Source organism: Microcebus murinus, chromosome 3, assembly GCF_040939455.1.
Source record: "Microcebus murinus isolate Inina chromosome 3, M.murinus_Inina_mat1.0, whole genome shotgun sequence".
Lineage (NCBI taxonomy): Eukaryota > Metazoa > Chordata > Mammalia > Primates > Cheirogaleidae > Microcebus > Microcebus murinus.
Window position 1 is genome coordinate 53,680,988 of NC_134106.1, and position 27,561 is coordinate 53,708,548.

General features: G+C 46.3%; 2 protein-coding genes and 1 non-coding gene across 4 annotated transcripts in view; 1 reads left to right on the forward strand and 2 right to left on the reverse strand.

Moving 5' to 3' along the window:
- Positions 1-1,454, reverse strand: part of LOC105871535 (uncharacterized) — a 30,886-nt gene extending 29,432 nt beyond the window's left edge. The window contains exon 1 of the mRNA XM_012764936.3: positions 912-1,454. Coding sequence (XP_012620390.2) covers positions 912-1,448 — 537 coding nt within the window. The 5' untranslated portion in view covers positions 1,449-1,454. The remainder of the gene's footprint in view (positions 1-911) is intronic.
- Positions 1,351-27,321, forward strand: CEP68 (centrosomal protein 68). 2 transcript variants are annotated; one of them, XM_012764930.3, is made up of 7 exons: positions 1,351-1,497; positions 12,375-12,775; positions 14,411-15,934; positions 17,356-17,478; positions 20,364-20,460; positions 22,560-22,733; positions 23,989-27,321. In XM_012764930.3, exons 2-6 carry the CDS (start codon positions 12,416-12,418, stop codon positions 22,727-22,729), a joined length of 2,274 nt encoding a protein of 757 aa, XP_012620384.2. In that variant the 5' UTR covers positions 1,351-1,497; positions 12,375-12,415; the 3' UTR covers positions 22,730-22,733; positions 23,989-27,321. The 2 variants fall into 2 exon arrangements, with proteins under 2 accessions (XP_012620384.2, XP_012620385.2); XM_012764931.3 differs by lacking the exon at positions 12,375-12,775 and having other exon boundaries at positions 1,368-1,497.
- LOC142870284 (U6 spliceosomal RNA) lies at positions 4,529-4,634 on the reverse strand. The gene has a single exon (XR_012918715.1). It is a non-coding gene; the product is annotated as a U6 spliceosomal RNA (small nuclear RNA).
- Positions 27,322-27,561: the final 240 nt, after the last annotated feature.

A 27,561-nucleotide genomic window follows, 5' to 3' on the forward strand; every position in this document is an offset into this window, starting at 1 on the left:
TCCCTTCATTTGGATTTGGTGCCCTGGTTCTGTCTGACCTGGTTGCCTGTTTGGACTTGGTCCAGTTCTCTTGTCTATCAGGATGTCTGGGCTGGGAAAGACCCAAGTCTCAGCTGTGGGATTTGGTGACTCCCCTGGAAGTCTTCTGTGTATACAGAGAGGATCAAGTGTCACAAACAAATACCTTCAGGCAGGTAACAAATGTGTGAAGGCTAGCTATTAATACACAGTGGTGCCTGTAGGATTTAAATTCCTGTGGAAAAACAAAACCAAATAAATAAAACCTATGGGCTGCCTAAACAAAACAATCTGTGAGCTAGTTGCTGCTCTAGCTGTCAAACGTTTGTGACGCCTGGGTTAGACAAAACCTCTGAGCTGTCCTGACAGGTTTGGGAAAACACAACTAGTCCTTATCGCCTCAACTATCCTCAGCTCCTGGCCCAGGAGCTCCAAGGGAAAGAATCTGTACCCTGCCCACAGCTGGGGTTCAGACATTTACAGACTTGTTTATGAACTGCCGGGGTACTCAGTGGAAGCCAGACTGCTGAAAGTGCTGCTGAGAGAAAATCATCAGAAGGGAGGAAGCGGGCTGACGTAGGCTGCAATGTGACCCCGTCCCCACGCCAGCCTAGTGGCAGTTCCTCTATGCCACCGGGCTCCGCTGAGCAGTAAAAGCTAAAGAGCCGTGTCATTAAACTACGTCTCACGGCTGGCGGGGACGGGTGTGCACCACGACCCCCACAGGCTGGCTCCCTCTTCCCCTCGGACTCCAGCACCAATTTTCCACCAGTCCACGCCGTCAGAGAGCAGCCAGCAGCTCCCGCTCCGTTTACGTACGCGCTTCCCACCCTTTCCGCGCCTGAGTCCCAGCTCCTCCCCGAAGCTGTCCCCAGCCGCCCGCCCCGCCGCACCTGCTCCGGCTTGGTCACGCGGCCGGGCTGTGGAGACGCGAATGTAAACAGAGCCCAGTGGCAGCTGCGGACCCGCCTCCCCGGCAGCGCCGCGCCGCGAACGCATCCGTGCGCCCGGCGCCAAAAGAATAAACGAATGCAAGAGTCTGGGCGCGGGGAGAGGAAAGAAAAGAGCGCCCCCCAGCAGCCGACCTTCCCTGCGCCCGCCCCAGGGCGGCGCGGCCTCGCACAACCCCTCTCGCTACAAAGTGAGAACCCGAGGTTGGAGCGCCCAAAGCGAGGGCGGACGACGCCGAAGAAGACCCGGCCTCCCATAGGCCAAGGCGACGCAAGGGTGGGCTCTTCTTTCAGGAGTGGGCTGCGTATTGGTCGAGTCTTCGGACTGAGGGCTTGGGATTGGCTGTGCCGGTCCTCCGCGGAGGGACAAGAGACGAGTCCGAAAGGCGTGGCCGGCGCTCGATGCCGCCCCGAGCGTTCTGGGCTCCGGCTGGAGGGCAGTGCTCGCCGCTTGGGACCCCCACCTCGGGGCCGCCGCATGGGGTTACCGGGCCCACTCCGGACGTGCGAGCCGTTCGCGGTGCGATAGGTAAGCAGTGGCTGGTGCGCGGGCCCGGGCGGCGGGGGCGCTGGCCCGGGCCAGACACACGCGCGCGGCCCGGCCCGGCCCGGCCCCCTCGCCTCCGGGTCTGTCCACTGGGTAGTAGCCTTGCGGGCCGCCGCGCCTCGTGTCCCCGCGGGGGAGGGCACAAAGGCTTCCTGGGGGTGGGAGCGCCTCGTGCCTTCGCCTCCATTTTGCGGGCGGAACGGCATGTGCGGTCTCGGCTGAGGAGGGAGGCCGGGCTTGGGAAGGCCGGGGCGCGGCGAGGGAGCGCGCGTGTCCGTGCATCGCGCGCCCTTTGGGTGCGCCGCTGGTCGGCTGGGCCGCGGGGAAAATCACTCTCCCTTAGGCCTCTGCCAGCGTTTACCCTTTGGGGCCAACGCAGCTCAGGTGGTTCCTACGAGAAACAGTGATACGAACCACGCCACCCTACCACGCCGCCCTACCGGCGTGAACGCAACAGCCCCAGATGCGGAGGAGAAGCTGATGTCTCACTTTTGTGCCCAGAAGGGCTACCTTTTATAACTGTCATCAATAGACCAGTTCTCAGCAGCCCGAGGGCGAATTCCAAAACCTGTTCCAGGCCCTTTATAATTATTAGATTGGGTTTAGCATATTGTTTGCAATAAAAATGAGCGGAAACCTGCCAGTGCCAGGGCAGATTGGACCTCTTTTTTTTTTTTTTTTTTTTTTTTTTTTGAGACAGAGTCTCGCTTTGTTGCCCAGGCTAGAGTGAGTGCCGTGGCGTCCTAGCTCACAGCAACCTCAAACTCCTGGGCTCGAGTGATCCTTCTGCCTCAGCCTCCCGGGTAGCTGGGACTACAGGCATGCGCCACCATGCCCGGCTAATTTTTTATATATATATCAGTTGGCCAATTAATTTCTTTCTATTTTTATAGTAGAGACGGGGTCTCGCTCTTGCTCAGGCTGGTTTTGAACTCCTGACCTTGAGCAATCCGCCCACCTCGGCCTCCCAAGAGCTAGGATTACAGGCGTGAGCCACAGCGCCCGGCCCAGATTGGACCTCTTGAGACTTGGAGGCAGGGCACGAAGACAAGCAGCGTTTGTAAATACCCTAGCAGTTCTCAGATCTAGGCTGTAAAGGATGTTGTTAAAATGCCTGAGTGTTGGGTCAGTTTGCTTTGGGCTTGGTTAAAAGAAGAAGTCACCACTTTTCACTTTTGTTACCTTCTTGCCCTTTCCAACACCTGGTCAGCTCTGGGCCTTTCAGTACAGAAGAGAGTAAGAAACTCAGTTTCGCCTCTTCTGGAAAGCTTTTTAAAGCTCTTCCTCACCTTACAACTGATAATGTGTCCCGCATATGGCTACCTCTGTTTTTATACATCACACTGTATTGTGGTTTCTCTAGCCCCTAGCATAATGCTTGGAACATAGAATAAACTTGGTGATGGAAGGAAGCCAGAAGAAAACAAAACAAAACAAAAATTAGCATAGTAGCCCAAAATTGACACAACGGAAGTTTACTCCTTTAACTTCGTGGGTCAGTTATTCTTAGAGGTTAGGGAGGCAGCTGAGCTCAGGCTAAGTCAGATTTTAGCTGTACCATGTTAGTGTGATTAAGTTATTTAACTTCTCTGTGCCTCAGTTTCCTCATCCTTAAAAGGGGAGTAGTAATAGTACCTACACCATATGTTATGAGTATTAAATGAAATATTGATATAAAGTGGCTAACTTAGTTACTGACACAAAGAAAATGTTCAGTAGCTGTTAGCAGTTAAGATAAAAATAAATAGTTTCTTGAACAGACCCAGCAGTACTGAATATCATTATGGTACTTGACCCTTCAGAGTTTGCCTTTTGGGCCTTATTTGATCCTTGCTTTAGAAAAATCCCTTAAGCCTTTACTGATTCTCCCACAGCAGAAGTATTCCATTTAAGACTGTCTCTTTATGCATCTAGGGTCTTACCAATTGCTAAAGATTGGTTAGGTGGCAAATAACAGTTTGCCCAAGAATTACAGTAGTATTTAATACACTTGAATGGGAGTCTGTTACTTGAAATGGTCATGTAAGAGCAGAGCAGTATAATAGATGAGGCCTGATGTGGGTGACAGAAATCTTTAGGATGATTGGTCGGCCACAGAGAGGCTGAGCTTGTGGATGTGGATGCTGCTTATATCTTAAATCTGTTTTCATAAGAAACTGTCTCCTGCCTTTAAAGTGGCTCACAAACATTGTGAAAAGTGGAAAAAGTCTTCCTGTTGGCTTTAGACCTGTTTGCCAGATCTAGAGGTGTCAGATACAACCCCTGGGGGATATTGCCTCATTTCCAGGTTTTCCTGTACTACTTTCTGGTCACAAGAAACAGGCTACGTTGTATATTTCCTCTTCCAGCTGCAAGCACCCCTTACCTTGTCAATTTCTCTTAAATTATTTGGAGTCTGGAAAACAAATACTTTTCTCCTGCTCACTTATAACTGACACAGTTCTGGTCTGGGATTCTGTTTTTAGTATACTCAAAATGAATCCTGAATCTTTTCTGGGGAATATTATTCCTTCTGGGGACTCCCTTCCAGCTGTGACATTCTGTAATTAGCCATTAAAAACCTGCCACAAGGTGTGAACCTTTTCTAATGTCCTGTTGCAAAGTCTTCGAGGACAAGAACCATAAATTTCCTTCTTGTGTGGGTCTGGCACATCATAGATGCCTAAGGAATTGTTGTAAAGCTAGTATATTAACAGTTCCATTTTAGGATGCTTAAATAGTCTTACCACTGTAGTGGTTCTGAAACATTGTGCTTACCAACTCATCTGGAGATACTGTTTAAACACAGGTTCTGATTCCAAGGCTCTGGGGCAGGGCCTAAGAATCTGCATTTCCAAGAAGGTGATGTGGATGCTGCTGATCCTGGATCACACTTGGAGTAGTAAAGTACTAACTTAAATATCTGTGTTTGCTTTTTGGAAGTACTAGGTACATGGGCTTTATTTTCTTATGATATTGGAATAAAATCTTGGATTTAGGAGATTTTTTCTCTTTTTTTTTTTTAATTAAAAAAATATATATGGAAAGGTTCACAAACTTCCGTGTCATCCTTCCACAGAGGCCATGCTCATCTTCTCTGTGTCATTCCAATTTTAGTATATGTGCTGCTGAAGCAGCACTAGGAGTTTTTTTCTATTTTATTCTGCTCTTAACAATTCCTCTATCCTGTTCCCAAAAAAATGATTATAGGAATCTTTCCAAGATACTTCTGGTGTTATAAGGTTTTTATTTATTTGTTTTATTTTATTTTTTTGAAACAGTGTCTCACTCCATTGCCCTGAGTAGAGTGCCGTGACATCAGCCTAGCTCACAGCAACCTCAAACTCCTGGGCTCTAGCCATCCTCTTGCCTCAGCTTCCTGAGCAGCTGGAACTACAGGCACACACCACGATACCCAGCTAATTTTTTTATTTTTGGTAGAGACAGGGTCTCACTCTTGCTCGGGCTGGTCCTGAACTCCTGAGCTCAAGCAGTTCTCCTGCCTTGGCCTTCCAGAGTGCTAGGATTACAGGCATGAGTCACTGTGCCCAGCCACAAGGTTTTTAATAAAAGCAATTAAGGCAGATAGGATGAAAGAAAATGAAGAGAAGTCAAGGGAGAGATTAGCACAAAGGGTGAGTGCCTGTCTGCCCTATACATTTTATCTAGGTGGAGCTGCACGTTTGGCTCTGATCTTCCTAGCAGCCAAAGCATTATCCGTTTTGCCAATACCTTTAAAAACAAACTTGGCTGTTCAGTGAAAAAAGCTGTTTCTGTTATTGAGGTTAGAGAATTCTTCTCCTGTGGATTCTCCAAAGAGGACAATTTGGTACACTGAATGTCATTCTTAATAGTTTTATCTGTGGAGAAAATCGGTAAGATTCTTCATACACGAAGCTTGATGGCTTCACAGAAAACTAAAAACTGTAAGTACAGTAAAAGCAGTGGCCTGTGGAATTACAAGCATGTGGTCCAGGTACAGCTTCTTCTGAGAGTAGGAGTAATCTTTGTTACAGGAAAGCTATTTTTCTGTTTTGCTCTTTGGTGGGAAGAAGGGTACAGTTGATTGACATGTTCAGTCCTCAGCATCCTTGTACTTTGAGCTTTGTTGGATAGGGACACTCTGCTGACTTCTGAAGAGGCCGCAGAGCTTGGGGGTGAGGGCAGGGGTGGCTGGAAGCTCAACCAGGCACCTGTGGATGTGGCAGTTGACTCTCTTTAAAGACCGTTTAAAGACGTTGTACATTAGCTGGGCATGGTGGCACACGCCTGTAGTCCAAGCTACTTGGGAGGCTGAGGCAGGAGGTTTTCTTAAGGCCAAGAGTTCGATCATAGCTGCAGTGAGCCATGATCACACTGCCACTGCACTCCAGCCTGGGTGACAGAGCAAGACCCTGTCTCTAAAATAAATAAATAAATAAAGACCTCTTACAATGAGTAGGAAGATTGGCCTTGTTGAGAGGCTGTCTGGTGGTCCTAGTCAGTCAGCTCACAGGTGAGTGAGTGAGAAAGTGAAGGGACACACAGCCAAGCAGCCTGGCTCATAGCCCTCCCAACCACATTGACCTAGAGGGACCCACTGGCTCCCCCTAGGGAGCTGGAGGACTCCTGTTCTGTTGACTCTGAGCAAAACTTACAGAGGCATCCCTGGGGTGAGAAAAGGGGCTACAGGTGCCGGATCCTGCGCCTGGCCTCAGCCATTGCCCAGCCAAGGCATACGGTCTACCCCTCCATAGCTTTGAGTCTGTTCTTCATTTTCATGTCACTCTGATTTCACCTGCAGAGAAGGGGAACAAAGTGCTCAGGGTGACCTACCCCACAGGAAAAGATGGCCTGGCCTGGAGGTCTGAGGGGCTACAAGGGGCCTTTTCTGCAGCCAGGGAAGGAGCAGGTGGAAGGGCAGTTGCTCTTTGCTACTATCCTCTCAGTCTCAAACCTCCAGCCACAATTTTCCTGGCTCCTACCCACCTTGAGGCGGGCCTCTTCTGGCTGCCCCCTGTGTCAGCCTCCCCCACAGGCATCTTTACCCCCTTTCCTGCTGCCTCCCACGCTTTTATAGGCCTCTGCCTTTAAGCTCCCTTCTCTAGTGAGTCTAGCTCCCCCGGGGGCCTCCCAGCAATCTGACCATGCTGGGTCCTAACATCACCTGGTTGTTTCATGTTGCCCTGCAGAAAGGGCAACACGGAAAGCCTCTTTGTCTGGTTCCATGGCCAGGTTGTGCCATTATGTGTTCGTGGAATTTACCACTTATTCCTGTGGCGTCCCGTGAAAACAAGTTTTAAGGTTTTGGCCCCTGAACTGGTAGGGTTTGCTCTGTCAAGCAGTACCTGGACTCCGTGGCTGGCACCAGTGACTGTCTTTTTGCTCAGGTACAGAGACAGCTGCTTGTGGAACAGCTTCCGGGGCAAAGTTGGTATAAATGAGATTGTTTAAAAGGGACCTCATGACTTAAAGAGTCCTGGGAAAGCTTTTTGTTGTTGTTCAGAGGAGGATTGCTCCCTGGTTGGTCTACTTGAATAGTTTAATCAAAAGCGGAACATCACCCCTCCCCACCAATTCCCAGTACCCGTTTCTCCATCCTGGACAGGAGCGAGTGGGAGGAAGCCCAGCAGCTATGACAGGGGTGCCTGAGGGTGATGCAGCAGATACCAAGAAGGGTCAGATGTCTGGGCTCACAGAGTTAGTGTTACCACATGCGTGATTCGTAGGCATATTTTTACTGTAGGGCAAGAGTAAGCCAAGCCCACATCGCTCCAAATTATATCTGGTGGATCACACAACCTCTGCAGGTTCTGGAAGCTAAGGGAGAATTTTAATAGATATGTTCAGGTGGTCACTAGAATATCCTGAAGCTTACGTGACTTATCTCTTGGTTTAGACAAAGGACAGGGCAGTTTTGGTGTGGACAGACCTTTCTCAGGGGGAGGGTTGATTTACTGTCTATCTTCTGATGCCTCCTGTCATTCAGTCCAACCTCCTGGTATTTCCCTCATTAGGGAGGAGCTCAGCTGAGGCCTCTGCCCCATCCTGAAGCTGCTATCCTCCAGGAACGCTTTAAAATGTGTGCAGGAAGGCCCCACATTAGTAGGTTGTTTCGGGCTAATGACCTGGGAGACAGTGTTGGTCTAACACAGGTTCACCAGTCTGAGTTTCTCATCAGACTGAGAAGGATGAGCTCACTCTCATTAGAAGGACCCAAGCAGAACCCTCGACCCCATCCTAGTCCAGAAGGTTAGGAGGAATACTGTGTGAAATCTAGAATCTATGGAAATGAAGACCAGATCTTCATGTGGTGATACAGATGCTCACCTGGCAAATGCAGACAGGGTTGAACCCTAGAAATCCAAAACTTGTGGATTTACCGTAGCCTGGGCCAGTGTTTCTTCAACATGATGTTTTTAAAAGAATGGTTTGTCTGCAGTCATTACTTCATGGAGTCTTCCCTGATTATCTTTATCCTAGTTGATTTCTCTCTTTGTATTCGGTAACGTTTTATATACAATTTACAGTGCATTATTATAGACTGGTTTCTATTCTTATTTTTCATGTGTCTGTGCTAGTTCTCATCATGAAGTTGTGTAGTGCAGGGGAAAAACATGATTTGTCAGGCAGATTAAAAAGTTTTTGAAGGGACTGCTTATCCACACTGAGAAAATAGCCACCTATACTCTGTTTTTTCAAAAGTACCGCTTCCAAGAAAATCATTGGATTTCAGACTTTCTTTCCTGGTTGCTAAAGGGCCTCTGGCCACACTGTTACCCTGGTTTAGGTTTGTGTGTGTCCTTGCAAGTCACTTAGGGCTATCTCCTGAATAGCTTATATTAATAATAGCACACCATTCCCTAATCCTCCAGGATAAGTGGATACCTTCCTTTTTACAAATTCATCATCAAAACAGAGATAAGCTAGATGCAGTGGCATGTGCCTGTAGTCCTAACTATTTGGGAAGCTGAAGTGGGAGGATCACTTGAGCCCAGGAATTCCAGACCTGGCTGGGCAACATAGTGAGACCCCCATCTCTTAAAAGAGCCACAACAAAAATAATTTGTTTGCAGCCCACTCTTGAGACCCAGCATCATCTTATTCCAACACCAGTCTCAAGATCATACCCTAAAGTAAGGGAGGTAGGGGAGCTCTGACCACTGAGAAAGTTTTTAGGAATGGAACAAGAAGTAGCAGTTGGGAGTCATGAGCTAGAAAATTCAGCCTTCACTGTACTTTTTTCAGCTCATGGGCTTAGCTTATTCCTCTAGTTGTGAAAACACAACTGTCCTGTAAATGTCTTATGTGCTCTTTCTTAAAAAGCCACAAGGTGAGATGTGGCTCCATGAAGATATCTGTCTCAGCAGGACTTAGCCACTCTTCTCTTTGTCCTTCTACCAGTCTTCTCCCTCTTCTGCTTTGTGTTTATTCATAAACAGCTTGGGTTCTGGAGCTGGATAGTCCTGGAATTGACTCTCAGAGCCATGGTTACCCCATTTGTGAAGTGAGCATTAGAGACCTTTACTCCCATGGGAACCTGGCACTCACATGTGCTGGTGGGAGCTGAGACCGATACCACTCAGTAAGGGCCCGTTGGCAGTAATGTGACAAAAGCATGCCTGTGGGTACCCTTAGCCTCAGCAGTTGTACTAATAACAGTTTATGCTGTGAATATGCCAACACCTATGTGGGTGTGCATGGTTATTCATCATAGTATTGTTTGTAGTGGCAAAAGATTGGAGAGAACCCAAATATCCATTAATAAGAGACTGGTGAAATCAACTAGAATGCACCTTTACACTGACACACAGCACTGGGCAGTGATGAAAAAGAAACAAAGTTGTGTGTGTATAGTAAGTCCTCACTTGTCATTGTAGATAGGTTCTTGGAAAGTGCAGCTCTGTGCTGTGCAAAAGGATATGTAACAAAATCGGTTTTATGTTAGGCTAATTGACATAAACGAGAGTTGTGTTCTACAGCATATTTCTGGTCACAAAAACATCACCAAACTTTTAAATGAAAACCCAAAACACTTCTAATATTAAATATTGGGATAAATATAAGCTATACATTACATTTAAGAAAGATGAATAAAAACAAGTAAAATAATTATTTACCCACTTAGTCTAGTTCAGGGTCACAGGTAGCCAGAGCCTATCCCAGCAGCTCAGGGTGCGGGGGCAGGAGCAGACCCTGGCCAGGACACTTTCCCATTGAGGGCACACTCACACCCACCCACACACATTCAGATTAGGACAAACCAATTCACCTAATGTGCACAGCTTTAGGATATAGGAGGAAGCCGGAGTACTTGGAGAAAACCATTGCAAACACAGGGAAACCAGGCAGACTCCACACAGTGGCCCTGGCCAGGAATCCGTTTTTTCATCAATGTTGTAACAAAATGACGTTGGACAAAATGATGTTATTTGAGGACCTGTTGTATTGCTAAGAAATTATTTCCAAGATATTCTGTGTTTAACAAAAAGAGCTGGGCATGGTGACTCACGCCTGTGATCCTAGCATTTCAGGAGGCTGAGGTGGGAAAATCACTTAAGACCAGTGTGGGCAACATAGTGAGACCCTGTCTTTACAAAAAATTTTAAAAATTAGCCAGGTGTGGTGGTGTGCATCTGTAGTCCCTGCCACTCAGGAGGCTGAGATGGGAGAATCGCTTGAGCCCAGGAGTTCAAGGCTGCAGTGAGCTGTGATCACACCAGTATACTCCAGCCTGGGAGACAAAGTGAGACCCTGTCTCCAAAAAAAAAAAAAAAAAAAAAGCAAGGTTCTGAACAGTGTATCCCTATACAGTTTGCTACCTTTATGTAAAAAGGGGGTTGGAGGATGAAAACAGATATTTGTGTTTGCATATGTATTAAGAGACAAAAGTCATGTGCAGACTAATAAGACTGTTTACCTGTTTTTGTGGGAGTATCTGGCAGTAAATATTTTGTTTGATTTATGTAAGAAACTGGCTGCTTTTTATCCTTCTGTTTGGCTCCTTTGTTACTTCCTTGTAAGGTGTCCTGGCACACTGATTCTATCAATGCCCGCCATGACAGTAGCCAACACTTAACCTTGCACCTCACCAGGCACTGTTGTAAATGCTCCTCGGACATTGGCTCATTTTAGGAGAGGTGTGGGGGACAAGGGTGCAGGGAGACTTACACCTGTAGTGCATTTTATATTTGAGCCATATATTACCTGTCAGAAAAAATTGTTCTTCTGATTAGTTCCTGTCCTATCTGGTGGTTGTGAAAATTAAACAAGAGTACCCATGAGGTGCTTGCTCTTCTCTAGGGTCACCTCTGAAAAGGGTTGGAGCCTCACGTGCCCAGGCAGGCAGAGTAGAGTAGGACCTCTTGTATTCCAGCATGGTGCCGTCTCAGGACACTGCAGTGCCCACCCAGGTTGTGTTTCTGGCAAGCTGAGCAGGATGGCCCACAGCCATAGTCACCTTCCTCTTTGCAGGCTCCCCTGCTGCCACCAGCACCACCTCTTACCATCACTTTGCTTCCTCACTTTCTCTGAGGAAGTGAGGCTATTCTTGTCCAGATTTGAGCTTTGAGGTTGGTACAGTGCACTCCTCACCTCCCCTTCCAAATCCTACTGGTGTTGGTCCTCCTTCTGCCAGCATTTCAGCCCTATCCTGCCAGTCCTTCTGGCAGCAGCTCTTGCTGGCATACTTAAGCCAAGGTAGTTTCCCTCCATTGTCCCTGTCGTCCCTGAAGCTCTGTATTGAAAGGTTCTATCTGCTGATCAGCTCCCAACTCTCTCCCTCCGTGAGAACTTGCCCTTGTGCTCCCTTACTCGCTGCCCTCCTCTCTCGCATGCACACATGCTGTGTCACACCTACCACCCTTACCCACCTGGCCTTCTGTGCTTCCTTCAGTCACCAGGCCTGGCATAGCCCAAGCTTGCCTGAGGAGAGTTGCTGAGCTCTCTATCTGGTCACGGGCCATCCTTGGGATGAGAAGCCCCCACCTGTTCCACAGCCTGGGTGTGGTTTCTCTGCTTCGAGAGGGTCCTGCCTCCTCCACCAGGCAGAGCCACACATTACGGGAATGTCCTTCCAGGCCTGGGCATGCCCCGACCTGCTGTTCTCTGGTAGGACAGTGAGAGCCAGGCCTGAGCCATCTGCTGCCAGACTGGTGGGACAACAGAACCACTGTGGGGCTGCGCATAGGAGGGTCCAACAAGGACTCTTATCCAGTGGGGTTGGGCCAAAGGTACGGAGCAAAAAGGTGACTCAGGGCCCAAGCCTTGACTCTGATTTGGACCTGTCGTGATCCTTCTGGGTGCCTGCTGGTGGGAATGGTCCAAGCCACTATAAAGGAGAGGACAGGGCTGGGCGCGGTGGCTCACGCCTGTAATCCTAGCTCTCTGGGAGGCCAAGGCGGCCGGATTGCTCGAGGTCAGGAGTTCAAAACCAGCCTGAGCAAGAGGGAGACCCCGTCTCTACTATAAATAGAAAGAAATTAATTGGCCAACTAATATATATACAAAAAATTAGCCGGGCATGGTGGCGAATGCCCGTAGTCCCAGCTACTTGGGAGGCTGAGGCAGGAGGATTGCTTGAGCCAGGAGTTTGAGGTTGCTGTGAGCTAGGCTGACGCCATGGCACTCACTCTAGCCTGGGCAACAAAGCGAGACTCTGTCTCAGAAAAAAAAAAAAAAAAGCAGAGGACAAAATAATGTGCTTTTCCTTCCCCTCTGGAAGGGTCTTGGGTGAAGGAAAAGCCAGACCTCAGTGCTCCTCTGAGGAAGTAGCCACCATTTGTTTCCTTTTTTATTTTGCAAAAAAAAATAAATGTTTGCCTTATTCATTAAACAGCAAGGTTTCCTGGCCACAGATGTAGAATTTTTATATTTTTCTCTTCCCTTTTCCTGTTTTATAGGAAGCCGAAAGTTTAGGGGCACCCTGACCTAGGGAGTCTCAATGGCCCTGGGTGAAGAAAAGGCAGAAGCGGAAGCATCTGCAGGCGCGAAGGCCCAGTCCTACAGGAGATGGAGCTGCGGGGAGCGAGAGGGGGACACTCCAGGGCCCGTGATCAGGGAGCAGTCCCCACACCTGGAAGCTGAGGGAGTGCCCATCTCCCCTGTGTGGGGGGCGGAGGGGCCACCTGCCCCTGCCTGCTGGGCTGGGGCTGACCCTGGCAGCTCCTTGGGAGCCTACCAGCCACAGGCCAGTGATGCCAACAAAGAGCTGGTGGCTGATGGGCTTAAGCCTACCCCTCATTGCCTGCTTCATCCTGCCAACACGGGGACTGGAGGCCTTTTGTGCTCTGTGGGAAGTCAGGTAGGTTCTAAGGCAAAGGTACTGTGTATTGAGCCAGTGCTGTCCTTTGGGAGTTTGTTCCAGCATTTCCTCACCATCTTGCATCCTTTCCCGCTACTGTGCAGGGTGGGGAATTGGAGCCTGGGTGTGATGATTTCTGTGTTACAGGTTCACTTGGAGAGCTGGGCCTCAGGGCCAGCAGGGGGCTCTGTCCACAGCATCTCCTGTACTCCTGTTATTGGTGACCTTTTGAGCACTGGGCTCATATGGCCAAGAGTCTGCTGCCCCGGGGGCTAGGCCAGGGGGGCTCTGACTAAGGGAGGCCTGTCCTGTTTCTGACTTGGTGATCTGAAGGCTTCAGGGAGACCCTGAGGAGACTTGGGAAAGGAGGGTCCAGGGTTTCTGAGGGCTCAGAGACTGAATCCTCTTTGAACCCAGGGACGTGTCAGAGTCTTGGAGCCCCTGTGGTAGGGAGCACTGTCCCTGCTTAGGGAGAACTTTTTGGGCCTCCTTCACTGCCAGGCAGCCTCTCCTAGTGGGAGTCACACAGGGACTCCTATTAGGTTCTATGGCTGCAGGCAAATCACCAAATCTTCCAGGCCTTTAGTATAATTGGGAGGGTGATCTGAATGATCTGTCCCTCCCAGCCCTGACATCCTTTTGTGTTCTGCTTGCCAAGGCCTATTCTGGGAATGGCTTTGATCTCCTTGGTGTCATTGTGGCCTTGGCCGTTGCACTGCTCCCCTCATGGAGCGCTATCCTGTGAGCAGGCTCTGAGTGAGACTGGGAGAGAACAGAGGCTGGGCCCCACTTGCTAGGAACAAGGGGCATGAGAGGCCCTGGCACCTGTGAGCCAGAGAGTCAGTGAGGCAGGAAGCAAATAAGCAGACCCAGGGATGGGCTGTTCTGTGGGTATGAGTCTGATACTATGATCATGATGTCTGTTGAGTTCTTACCATGTGCTTTTCATACATGAGCTCATTCAGTCCTTACCTCCTGAGAAGGGGTGCTGTTTCCATCCCCGTTTTACAGGGGAGGGAAGTGAAGCTCAAGTCATAAATCTGGAAAGTGGCAGAGGTAGAGGTTGACATCAGATCTGTCTGGTTCCAAAGCCTGTGCCCTTAACCACAGTGCTGTCTTGCCTCCCTCGGGTGAGTTCTCCGTCGAGCAGATATAAAGTCCACAGTGAAGAAGCTGAGATGAGTGAGTGACTCATTCTGCCTGTGTTCAGTTTCACTGACGTGTGAGCCGAGCACGGTGGGGCCTGCTGGGTTTGGATGTCTCCTGTTAGCGACAGAACGATTGAGGGTTTCACTGCCAAGATGCGCTTCTCAAAGCTTCAGCAGTGTGTTCCAGCTTCAGGGTGATGGAACTGTCCCACAAACTGGGCATCTGGGAGGAAGAACTTGAGAAGGCTAGGGACAGGGTCAGCTTGGGGAGGACAGCTCCACTCCCAGGGCAGGCTGAGCCTCAGTGCTGCCACTGGCAGCACACACTCAGGGTCTGAATCTTGCGTTGGATGGCAGACTTTTCACTTTGAGATTTTTCCTGAATACCCCCTGGGTCCACAAGGAAACTCCTGGGTTGTCATTTAAGAAACACATTTGGTTTGATTATTTTTGCCTGAGTGCTTTTTCTTCCCTCTTATCGTTACAGATGGAGGAGACCAAGCTTTCTGCCTCAGGGGAGCCACCTCAGACTCTTAGGCTTCCCGGAACTACAGCTCTTTGCTCAGTTCACGATGCGGACACTGAAGATAATCCATCCCCACTTGATTCGCCCCAGGTGCTAGACCTCAGCCAGCGGCCTCACAGCTCAGGGTTCCCGTTCCCATCACAGCTGAAGTCCATGGTGAGCCCAGGTGCGGCTGCTCCTCAGCTTTCCAGCTGCAGCATCTCGGCCTCCTCCACGGGCAGCAGTCTCCAGGATCGCCAAGAGAAGGTGGAGCCCCAGAGTTGCTCCCTTGCCAAGGTCTCCTCCTCCCTGGAGCTGGTCGTCCCCCAGGGATCCCCCTCCGTGGCTGGCCTAGGGCCTCAGATCCAGTGGTCACCACAGCCTGTGTCCTCTGGGGGTGATGCTACTGGGCTAGGCCGGAGGCGCCTCTCCTTCCAAGCTGAGTACTGGGCCTGTGTGCTGCCAGATTCCCTGCCTCCTTCGCCTGACCGCCAGTCCCCTCTCTGGAACCCAAATAAAGAGTATGAAGACCTGCTTGACTATACTTACCCACTGAGGCCTGGGCCTCAGCTCCCAAAGCACCTTGATAGCTGTGTGCTGACCGACCCTGTCCTGCAGGACTCGGGTGTAGACCTTGATAGCTTCTCTGTCTCCCCAGCAAGCACCCTCAAATCACCCACTAATGTGTCCTCCAATCGCCCACCAGCAGAGGCCACTGCCCTGCCATATTCTGGGCCAAGAGAGCCAGGCTTTAAGCAGCGGCCCTCTGGAGTACCCCAAAAGCAGAGCAGCATGTGCTTGGCATCTTGGAGCCAGCTCGCATCTACCCCCAAAGCTCCAGGCAGTAGGGATGCCACTTGGGAGAGCAGAGAGCCAGCCCTGAGGGGTGCAAAGGACTGGCTACCCATGGGCAAGCACAAGGTGGGCTCTCCCCAGCTGAGGAAACGGGACAGAGGGTGGCCTTCATCTAGGCCGGAAAGGGAGAAGAAGGCCAGCCAGAGTGTCCGGCACACTGCCTGTACAGAGTCTAGATGGAAAGCAGAAGAGGAAGTGGAAAGCGACGATGAGTATCTTGCCCTGCCCACTCGGCTGACACAGGTTTCTAGTTTGGTTTCATATCTAGGATCCATTCCTACTTTGGTTACCCTGCCCACCGAGGCTGCCAAAGGGCAGAGCTCCCTGGAAGTGTCAGAGAGTGATGGGCCAGCTTCCTTCCCGTCGGACTCCGGCCAAAGCCAGCTTCCCCCTGGGGCTGCCCTGCAAAGGTCTGGGGATACTGAGGGCCAGAACCACTGTTTCCTGCGTTCCTTTGTCCGTGCCCAGGACTCTGCAAGGGAAGGCAGTCTAGTGAGCAGCCAGGCTCTCGGGGTCTCCTCTGGACTGCTGAAAACACACCCCTCCTTGCCAGCTGTGTTGGACCAGTGGCCATTCTCAGACCCAAGTGCTGAAGGGCAGCTTCCCAGGAGAGGAGAACAGGGAAAAGAGTCGCTGGTGCAGTGTGTGAAGGTAAAGACGTCCAACACGAAGAGGCTCTGTGTGTGGGTTTTTCCTCTCTTCCTTCCCCAATTTACTGCATAGTAGAACATGCTAATGTTGATTGTGCACGTTTTATGTGCCAGGCACTATGCTGTACCTTATTTGGTTCTCACAACTCTCACCAGATAAGTACTATTCTCATTTAAGTGAAGAAAAAGGCAGAGGGAGGTTAAATAACTTGCTGACTTATAATCAGCAAGGGTTTGAGCAAGGGTCAGACCCAGGTAGAGGGAGACTGTCTGCAGAGCCTGACCTCTTAACCACTACGCCTGGCTGCTTCCCAACTCAGATGTGTTTTGCACAGAAGAGATCTAAGCACAGTGCCTTTGAGAAACACTGGGCTAAACAAAGGTAAGTGGCTTTCTGGACTGCAGGACTTCTCAGAGCTTCATTTGCCAAAGTGGTATAACTCTGCAGTTAGAGACACTAGATTTACTGTTTCCTAGACTTCTTGGTCACTGACCCTTCTTTTGTGGACCACCTATTAATATCTGTAGGTAGTTAATACTGCATGGAACAGGGTTGTCAGGGTTGGACATCTGAATTGGAATCATGACCCTGATGTCTCTGGAATTTGGGCTCAGTCTCTTTAAGTTTGCTCTTTTGTAAAATGTGGAGCCCTGCCTCTTTGGGATGTTGTGTGGATTAAATTAAAAATCATTAAAAATTAAATTAAAAATCATGTTTGGGGTTTTGTGCAGTCCCAGACATGTGCTGAAGGTTCAGAGGTGCCTCTCCTCTCAGCCCGAGCACCGCACTGCCCTGCCTTCCCTGTGAGCACTCAGATGCTGCACCATCACTGCAGCATGGCAGTGAGCCAACGCCACCAACATGTCCTAGCACTCTAAGAGGGCTTTACCCTTCCCAGGTGTCACATGGATTTTATTTGTCCTATGAAGCAGCAGGACACATGTTACCATATACCCTTCTTTTGTATTGAAAGAAAGATTGAGATACCGTGAGGTAAAGTTGGTTTTGGCTATGGGTTCAGGTTAGTCATGATTTTAGTCATTTATTTTACATTCACTTTTTCTATAAAAATAGTTTGATAGTAATGGTCCTGACCCAAGAATTGGATTCTGTAGCAGGCATGTCTCTTCTGGCCTGTTTCTTTCCCAAATGCAGGGCTAGGTTTTCTCAGCCTGTCATTTTTGGTGTCACATCAGGCTGGGGGGAGAAAAAACCAAATGGGACTTTTCATTGTCCTGGCAGAGAGGTCTAGAGTTGTGAGGTAGGGATAGGCAGGGAGGAGAGAGACCAATGCCTTGGTGAGGGAACGCTCTAGAAAGGTGCATAGTCCATCTCCCAGAGTTCTGATATTTTTAGCCTTTTGATAACATAAATAGCAGTTCAGTCAGTAACACCATGTGTTCTTTTGCTTGTCTCCACAGACATTTTGCTGTCAGCTGGAAGAGCTGATCCGCTGGCTGTATAATGTCGTAGACATTACTGACCATGGGACTCCACCCAGGTCCAATCTTACAGGTCTCAAGTCTTCTCTGCAGCTTTACCGGGTAATATGTGGTCCTGGTTTTGGCTTGTTCACTTATGAGACTTGTGGCTAAGTTACTTGATTACAAAGTAAAATCTCAAATAATTGATGCCTGGTATATTGTAGTTCATTCAGTTGACTGTTATACCTGAAATTCTAATCAGAGGCCCTTTTCAAATGCTTAATGCTAAAAACTTTGTAAAAATGCATGAGTTATTTCCCAGGCCAAATAGGATTTTGAGAAAATAAATTATATTTATCTTGAATCAAAAATACTTCAGGGTGATTTGCAATGTAATTTTGCAAATATCTCAGAGATTGTAAGTATAGGCCTGCACTGTTATGGAGCCACTAGTTATGGATGGCTGTTTAAATTAGGTGACATTACAATTCAAATTTTTCAGTTGAACTAGCCACACTCCTAGTGCTCAGCCACCACATTTGTCTAGTGGCTATCACACTGACCAGTGCAGATATAGAACACTATCATCATCACAGAAAGTTCTGTTGGACTGCACTGCTATTTAAGGATGTGAACTGAAATTGTATTAATACTCACTCTAGCATATACAATAGGGTCTTTTGATATATTTAAACAACAATCTGACACCAATTTGTTCGTTTGTGTATGTGTTTGGGCATGTCTTTGCTCTGTTTTCGTTTTCATTTTCATTAAGCTTCTGTTATTTTAAAAAATACTTCCTTGTCGATTTTTGTTAACTTGATCCTAGATTAAGATATTTAGCATGACTATAAGTCCTAGTTTGTGGCTATTATTCTGGCATAATTAATAATAATCCTCTTTCATTTTCAGAAGTGTCCAGATTTGGAGGCTAAATTATATAGTTGTTATCCTTAAGTATAATGTTAATCTTTGCTGAACTACTGACTTATTTCTAGTGTATCTGGATAGCCAAATCTTTCTAACCTCTTCATGAAGTAGCAGAGGTGATATTTGTGGTCTGAGCCTGATGGTAGTCTAGAAGGGGTTTTCTAGGACAGTTCTTTGAATTTCTGCAACCTTATAACCTGACCAAGCAGAAGAGGGCGTGATTTATTAATACATGCCCATGAGCCAGGGCTGCACAGCTGGGGCCAAGCTGACTCATGGCCTCACTGGGACCACACCCTGGCTGGAGACAGGGCCTTTGTTTTCCAACTTGGAGCCAACTAAAATTCAGGGGAGGAACCTTCCATGGCCTGGGTGGGCTGGGCCAACTTCTCCACCCTAGTGGGAATGTTGTTTCCTGCAATGTGAAGAGGTTGCCGTGAGTTCCTCACCCAGAATGAGCTGAATTAAGGAAAAGATGGCTGAGTCCAAGGGTCCTGTGTGCAGACTGCATGTGGGCACATAGCTGTGCAGGGCCAGTGTACCACTTCAGGGAAAGGAATCTGACCTATTAGACTTACCTTGGTGGCCTTTCTAGCTTGTCAGATCAGGTGCAAATAGAGTAACTCCATTCCCTCCATTTATTCCTCTTCCCATCCATCCATGCCTCAGCTTCCAAGTTAGCCAAAAACAATCATCTTGCTTTGTGAGTAGAGCTGAGACCTGGTCTAGGACTCCTACAGGTCAGCGAGGCCTAGGCCTCTTGGACCACTGATTTAACTGTGTCACAAAGTGGGACTATACTATCAACCCCTTCCCCACACAGAATGGTGCATGGCTCATGCGCACATAAGCACTACCTTGACTTGTGCTTAGATCAAGGCCTACCATAAGCAAATGTGTATGCGTTCACATATTTTAACTGTGGCTCATTTTCTCATATATTGGTACTTTGTCCTAATAACACAGTAGGGTTGAGGCAGCATATAAACCACATAGAGTACCAGAGAATAAAATAATAGTTATTAGTGCAGAGGAAAACTGAAGATAGGGAAATAGTAAATCAAAGAGTAAAAACTATCACTTCAAAATGTTAAACACCAAGTTCTATGCCCTGGACTAAAGGTAGTCATGGATTGACTTCACACTTCTTAGCTGCTAAAGGAACATCAGAACCAACCAGCTACAAGGCTTGGTAACCATGAGGGGAAAACAAATGAGCTGCTTGGGAAACTCGCAGCTTCTTGGTTACCCTGGAGGACTGCACAGCCTGGAGACACTGTGGAGGAGCTGGAGTAGAGGCAGCCGGGGTGGAGGCAGCCGTGGGGGTCAGTTGAATGGCAGATCTCTCTTGGTTCTGCTTTAACAGGCCGATTAGAATGGAATACAGTGTGAGAGTCCCATACCCTTAGGAATTTTTAAGAGAGCCCTGTGAGGTGAGGGCACTAGAAGGAAACTGACTCCAAGCTGTTCATGAGCCAGGCTCTGACAGGGAAAAGAAAACTGTTCTGATGTCAAACTAAACAGAAGAAAAACATTGATTCTGTCTACCTTGTGTGCAAAGGGGCTGAAGTTAAAACTGTTGCCCTGTTTACTGGGGGAATTCTACAGACAAGGTTGGGTGAAATCTTTCACATTAGAAGGGGAATTAGGCCGGGCGCTGTGGCTCATGCCTGTAATCCTAGCTCTTGGGAGGCCGAGGCGGGCGGATTGCTCAAGGTCAGGAGTTCGAAACCAGCCTGAGCAAGAGCGAGACCCCGTCTCTACTATAAATAGAAAGAAATTAATTGGCCAACTGATATATATATAAAAAATTAGCCGGGCATGGTGGCGCATGCCTGTAGTCCCAGCTACCTGGGAGGCTGAGGCAGAAGGATCACTCGAGCCCAGGAGTTTGAGGTTGCTGTGAGCTAGGTTGACGCCATGGCACTCACTCTAGCCTGGGCAACAAAGCGAGACTCTGTCTCAAAAAAAAAAGAAGGGGAATTAAGCTACCCTGCATGGTGCTCATTTTGAATAACTTCTACAAAAATCATAGTCAGTGAAGCTTATTTTTTCTCTTTCTGATATGCTTTAAGCAATTTAAGAAAGATATAGATGAACATCAGTCCCTGACGGAGAGTGTCCTACAGAAGGGAGAGATTCTTCTTCAGTGCCTGTTGGATAACACCCCAGGTGAGATACTTGAGGTTTTTAATTTAGCCAGAGGTCTCAATGCCTCTCAGCAGCAGACCCAGGGACCCACACTGTTTCTGGTAAGGAGCCAATATTGCAAGAGCCCCTTCCGCCACACCCCCACTGCCTTAGATTCCCATTGCCTGTCTGCCACTGCCACTGCCCCTGCAAACCCATGAAGAGGCAGGTATAGTTATAAAAGTAATAATAAGCCCATTAGAAATTAGGCATCAAACCTGCAAGAATGACTCTTGTTTCTATATTTTTCTAGTGGTATTTTAGGTGGGAATCCTAGCTTTTTTTTTCTTTTTTGTTTTTTTGAGACAGTCTCACTCTGTTGCCCAGGCTAGAGTGCTGTGGCACCAGCTGAGCTCACAGCAACCTCAAACTCCTGGGCTCACTGCTGCCACAGTGTCAGGAGGTACAGAGGCTTGAGAAAGATGAGAGAAGACCTCAAATACCAGGAATCTCCTCTCTCCACCAAGGCCACATGTGAAAGCAAGCCTTTTAAAAACTGTTTTTTACCTTCATTTAAAAATTAATTTGTTAATACTTTTTAGTGCTTAATCTGTAATAAGAACATCCTACTTTGCTTTTCTCTCAAAAGGGATCTAGAAGTATTTTATTGGTCAAAATGAGACTTTGAGTTTTCTGTGGTTTTTCAGGTTTCTATCCAGGCTCTGTGAGATTTACACAGTGCCCTGCCCTGTCCTCAGCCTGGAATAATCAAGAACTTGGCTGTTTTGTGAAAATCACAAGTTCTCCTTGACACTTCACACTCTCTCTCTGGCTAGGTGCACAATTTACTTTCTTTCTCCAGGAGCACATTGTCAGAGTCAGTAGAGCTAGCACACAAACATGTCCATTTCATTCCTTCCCAGCTTGTCTTTTGGTCCCAACAGTCAAAAAAGTTCCCAGAAATCCATGGGCAACTTGCAGGAAGACTGGGGCAAAGGTCTGATGAAGGTGGAGGGGGAGACCCAACCCAGCCATCCTCACAGCCAAGCTTTACTGCATACTCTGGCTGCATTCCTCTGCCAGGCCTTTTCAGCCTTTTCAACTCTCTCCTGAGTTGTGAGGACAGCACTCTGCCCTGATGACATTGCACTGATGTGGCTTCCCTAGGGGCTGATCTCAACATAGCCAGCCTGTGTTCCTTCTCCTTCCACCCTTCCAAGTCAGCATTGTCTGCAGATAGGCAGCTTCCCGTTTCCCTTCCTCTACTGGCAGATGTTGCAGCTGTGGGAGGAAACTAGGGAGAGTGTTAACACAGCTGATAAAGGCACAGGAAGCTAAGGGAGCCTTTGTGTTTAACAAAAGAAATAAATTTTTTAAAAGAGAAAAAAATAAGCCTGCTGTGAAGCCCATCCCTTCCTCACATGAACACTTCTGACAGTGTAGGAATGGAATCTTGGCCTCAGTAACAAATTTTGTATTTGCCTGTTCTCAGATCGTTTTTTTCTTAAATCTGTAAATGTAGCATTGGCAAAAAAAAAGGGTTCACAAGCATTCCCAAATACATTACCAGACCACCCATGTGATGACAGTCGTCACGCCCCCCCTCCCCCCCCAGCCAACAGAAGTTGATAGGATCCAATGGCAGGGGCCAGCATCTCAGTCTTGGCATGTTATTTTATGTCATTTAAGCCTTATGCCAGACAGATCTGGATGTGCCCTGTGTCATACCTCTAAAGTCAAATACCTGTTATTGTAGAACCATATCTACATGCTCTTCTATGAATTATGTAATTCCAAAGTGACACCAGTGAATTCTTTCCTCAGCTTTAATCAGAAGTCAAAGTGTTGGCTGGTCCAATGGTAGTGGGTTATCAGAACTTATTAACATTAGTGTCACTAAAGTTGATATTCAACCCCCCACTGCTAAATTTGACGGGCTTTCTTTAAAAAAAAAAAAAAGAAGAAAAAGCACAATAGAAGGCCCAGGAGAATCAGTGTTTGAAAACGTGTACATTCTGAAACCACCGCCAAGTCCCTTTTTGTGCAAAATGCTGTATACCCTTGTACGTTCTTTTGAAAATGCTTACTAGGCAACACTTGCATGGGTGTTTTGGTCTGATTGCTTTGAACCTCATTGTTAGTTTTAAAGGATGTCCTTGGGAGGATTGCGAAGCAGTCTGGTGAGCTGGAGAGCCATGCAGAACGCCTATATGACTCTATCTTGGTGTCTCTGGACATGCTGGCTGGCTGTACCCTCATCCCTGACAAAAAGCCCATGGCAGCAGAGCAGTGCCCATGTGAAGGAGTTTAACCTGGTAAGTAGAAGAACCCAAGAAGAAAAGCTGCCCTCCAACCCTAGTGCTTGTTAGGGTACAGAAGCTTATTGGGCCAAGAATTAATGAAACAAATGAGATGCTGGAACAAGACAGCCAGTGGTACTGAAAAAGGAGTTGCCTGTATTTCTGTGGTAACAAAAGTTCACTGTGGTGTTTTCTATTACTCACTTTCACTCCTGCTGAGGATGAGGGTGCCCCATGCTTCCATTTCTGTGGCAGTCTCGTCACTACCACTCTTAGACAACAACAGCAAAACTTATCTATATATACTTTATTTCAGCATGTGTACACTTCTCCACTATGGGGCCATGATCAGGCCAACCCCATTCTGCAGGCTCTTCTTGCCCACCTCATTTGGTGTTCCATCTCCAAGTATCTTTGACAGTACCAAGTGCCCACACAAACCTATAATTACCAATAACTCTTCACCTACCTCAACATCCCCCCCGGCACAAAGGGTCTCTACAATTTCCCATACCACTCCCTTCCAAAAGACCTGGGGGGAGGGGGAGTAGGAGGATGAAGGGAGTAACATGCCTTGGAGACTTAACAAGTAGTACAACTTCCTTTTGCCCCCTCTGGAAAGTCTAAGAAAGATGGGAAAGAAGGGCTGGGAGAGCAGGAGGGGGCTGGTGCACCCTCTGTAGGGTTGCTACTGTCAGTGCTCTTCAGAATTCCACAACTGGACTGTACATTCTCCGAAATGTTTTCTCCTACAGCAAAATGTTTGTAGTGCTTAACTAACAGAAGATTTTCTAGGTGATTCCTGTATTGGGGCAGAAATAAGAATAACCACGTGTACTCACAATTAAATTGGAAATAATCAACACTATGCACATACAGAAATAACATCATCGGAAATCAAGCAGGTGGGAGGAAGAGGAGGGGAAAATTCACACCTAGTGAATGCAATGCACACTGTCTGGGGGATGGGCATACTTTGACTCAAATTTATATAACCGAAACGTTTGTACCTACATAATATTCTGCAATTAAAATATAAAGTGTAGAAATTAATATATATAAAGTATAGAGATAAATTTAACAGAAAAAGATGTTCTAGGTGAGAACTCACTGTAGGTACCTCAAGAGCAGAGACATACCTACTCTTATATTTGCATCAAAGCAATTTTGAGTAGTCATCTTAATTCTAAAATGAATGCAGGTGATTGCTGTTGTCACTTCTTCCTCTGCAATGTAATGCCTGTGACAGATGCTTCTCTTTCTCTTGCAGGCATCTTCTCGGGCAGAGATGCAGTCTGTCAGCCAAATGCTGGGTGATGAGAAAAACTTTCAGGAAGTCCCTGCAAGAGCCACTCAACACTAAAGTCAAGGGGGAAATTTAACTCTAGTATACTAGCTTTAAAATGCTTTTTTTTCCCTGAAGTGAGGGCTATTGAGTTACTATTTTTATTTACAATGAATCCTTCCACACTAAGGTTTTCCTTTTGGTGCTTCTCTACAAAGAGCATGTGGCTTTGCAGTTTTTGATAAAATAAGACTTAAAAGTCTTGCCTCTCCAGTTTAAAAAAGAACAGATAAATCTCAATTATTCTACCTGCTGAGATCACTTACAGAAGGCTGGTATGAGAAACAGGGTTCCAAATACTTACATAAAAGAGGACCCAAGAGAATAAAAAATGAATGGTTGGCAAGAAACTCGGGCCTTATCGTAAAACTAAGGTTTGTAAATCCCTCTTTGAAGATTGTTAGATAGAAAGTACTTTTACCCTCTGTCTGCAGAAGAAAAGGAGTAAATGAATAGACCCTCTACAAATTACTTTGTATCTTCAGGCCTTAGGTCTGCACCTTCCTGCCTAACTACTGGTATCTACCTATTAAGTGTGTCAGGGATGAGGAACTGCCATCTGCTTCAGCATGGCTCTGGAGCTAATTATCAAGCTTAAGGGTACCTCGGGAAGGATTCATCCTTCCACTCCTACTGTCCCTTGGAAGAGTAGTCCAGGCTTAGAGGAGGGAATAGATAGGATCATACAGCCTGGTTCAGTACAGAAAGCTGTCAATAGTGACAAGAAAGAGGATTCTTTGTTGCTTGGGAGTTGACACATAAATACCTTGAATGATGATGGGGTGGGAGTGGGGAGAAATCTACACTCAACCATTTAAAACATCTTTCTGAAGCAAAATCAGTTATTGCTAGTAACCACAGATTCTACAGAAAAGCATTTTAAGTAAGTTCTATTTTACCTGGGCCTTGAATGAACCTGCTACGAAAGCACACTATAATAGAACTAAAGTCCTATTATTATATAATTGATAAAAACTATCAGTTATACACATGTATGTATAACATTCTTAAAAATTTAGAACTGGTTAAAAAGCCAGACATGTCTAATAGCCTCTGTCCTTAAATTGATATCCTCTTTGATGCGGCTATAAATTGGAACATGTTATTCCATTGCATATGTTACAGAATAAACAGCCCTTAAGAATTAAACCTATTTATTTACTAGTATTCGACAAGCATGAAAGTAAGTTTCTAACTAATATTAGCATAAAAATTGAAAACCCTACAGAAACTGGCCAGTATTACACCGGTTGAATGCAGAATGTGACATTCTATTCCTATCAACTTAATTATAATCGGCTTCAACTAACAGGAATTTTCACAGAACATTTTATTTTGGAATACCATTTCCCAAGAAAATGCCACCATACCTAGAGAGGATCTAAGATATTTTTGTTCAGTCTCTTTTAAAATGTGACTAAAGGGTACTAACTATGAATCGGGCTGTGAACACCACTGAAGAATATCAGCACAACTGTTAATTATATTAGTCATGCTTTAAGAAGTTTAAGACCTCCCTTTAAAACTCAAGCTGAAACTGTATTCAGCCTAACAAGATGCTACCAGCAGCATTTCCATGAGCAGACATGGCTGGGTTAGATTCAAGTAGGATGGCTGGCTGGGGCAGTGTAGTGCACGCTGGAATAAAAGTTCTTAGTAGTCCCTTAAAATTAATGGAATTTGAGGCCATGGGGAGGTGGCAATACTAAAAGCTAGATCAGCAGTTTCAAGTCCTGGGATCTCATAGAGCCATAGCTAAAGCTCATCAGCAAATAGAAGACGATGTCAATACAGGGCTATCTTGAAGCTTAAGTGAGAACACAAAATTTTGATGCAAGATATGCTGGAATGGCAACATACATGCTAAAGGAAATTTCAGTCCAAGGTCACAGAACAGAGTTACTGTTCAGATCAATAATGGCTATCATCCTGTAAGGATTTCTCAGGGCTCACAACTGCTTAGGTTTGGAATTACACTCCTAATTTACTATGTAAGCTAATTAACAGCAGCCACTTTTAAAATGTGACAAGCGATAATTCCCTTTATTAAATGAAGATTATTAAAGTCCATAGTAGCCTTGAAATGGGGATAGAAATGGTAATATATTTTTTTCAAAACTGTGTTTATTGGCATATACATAAAAGCAAATAGTGAAGCATGCTTAAGTATGTTGTGCTAATTCCCAATCTTGACTGCCATGGGAGAAAGAACACTGGAATTTTCCAAACTAAGTCTGTAAATATGCTCACATCTTAAGTTCATATGTCTTCTGCTAACTTTCCAAGAATAAGTCTACAGTTTGAATTTCTGCTGTATAAAACTGAAGTGCACAGCATCACATTGTCTAACATTTATTTTGTATCATTTAACTACTTTAGAAAATAGTTTCTGAATTCTCTCCCACTTTATGCTGTATTAAGGCCAAAAAACCCCAAACATCTAAAACATTAAAAAAAGATCATCCAAATAACTATTGGTAACTTCAGGAATTTGTTAGTTGCCTTATGTGAGGATAAATAGATCCAACGAGCACATCTATAATACAAAGTAAACTATGATTTTATTGTGAAATTCTCATAGATGGAAAATTAAATTGAATATTTATTCTGTCCATTTCATTTTACAATAATCTTACCACTTATTTTTGTACCATGTATTTCAATTGCGTGTTTAGTGAAAAATAAAAAAAATCTGTAATTTTTGGCTTGTTTTTAGCTTAAATTTTATCATTAAGGAAGCCACAATAAAACATGTTGTCAGCAGCCGCATCCCAAGCCCATGTGTGAAGACTATTTTGGCTGCTACTTTAACCTAAGGAAACAATCTTTTACCTCCATCACCTTAAAATGCCAGAAATTAGCAGATTAATTCTTTCCACAATAAAAACAAACCCTAGGATCTTGAAGGTCCTAGTTAACAAAATTCTCACACATGCAAAATTTCACTGAAATAAATATATTTCCCTCACTTATCATTCCCACCCAGCATTCATGTTTTGAGTTAAATTTTAGGGATATAATCTCTAAAATTAGGGCAATTAAATTTCCTGCATTCTACTTCAATGCTTAACTCGCCTCCAACATAAATTATGTAATTGTGGAGGATAAAATTGTTGACAACTGAGCATGGAAGAAACATTAGCACACTCATTTGCCAATTAGGAAAGGTGTGCTGCTTTCCACCTCTACCATAGATGAATTAGTGAAATGTTGATAAATGAAGCCATTTCAAATGGTTTGAGAAGGATCAGGGATAATGAGCTAGACAGCATGTACTCTAAACTTGTTTTCCATACAATTTGAGCTCCATGAACTGCTAGAGTTGGTTAAATCCCTATTCAGCACAGAAGCCTCCCTATGTTGTTTACTGGGTATATTACCTAGAAAAGCAAATATTGGATACTGCTCTAAGATAGGTCTAGAATGCCTTGGTTGCACACACAAACGGCTGTTTTTAAATATAATGCAAGGCTCTATTTCCCTTTAACCATAAGAATT

Excerpts from the sequence above, each read along its gene's own strand:
- CEP68 (XM_012764930.3), top strand. The coding sequence starts at position 12,416 with ATGGCCCTGGGTGAAGAAAAGGCAGAAGCGGAAGCATCTGCAGGCGCG. Across the intron at positions 12,776-14,410 it reads TGTGCTCTGTGGGAAGTCAG|ATGGAGGAGACCAAGCTTTC; the intron begins GTAGGTTCTAAG and ends TTATCGTTACAG. Across the intron at positions 17,479-20,363 it reads CTTCTCTGCAGCTTTACCGG|CAATTTAAGAAAGATATAGA; the intron begins GTAATATGTGGT and ends ATATGCTTTAAG.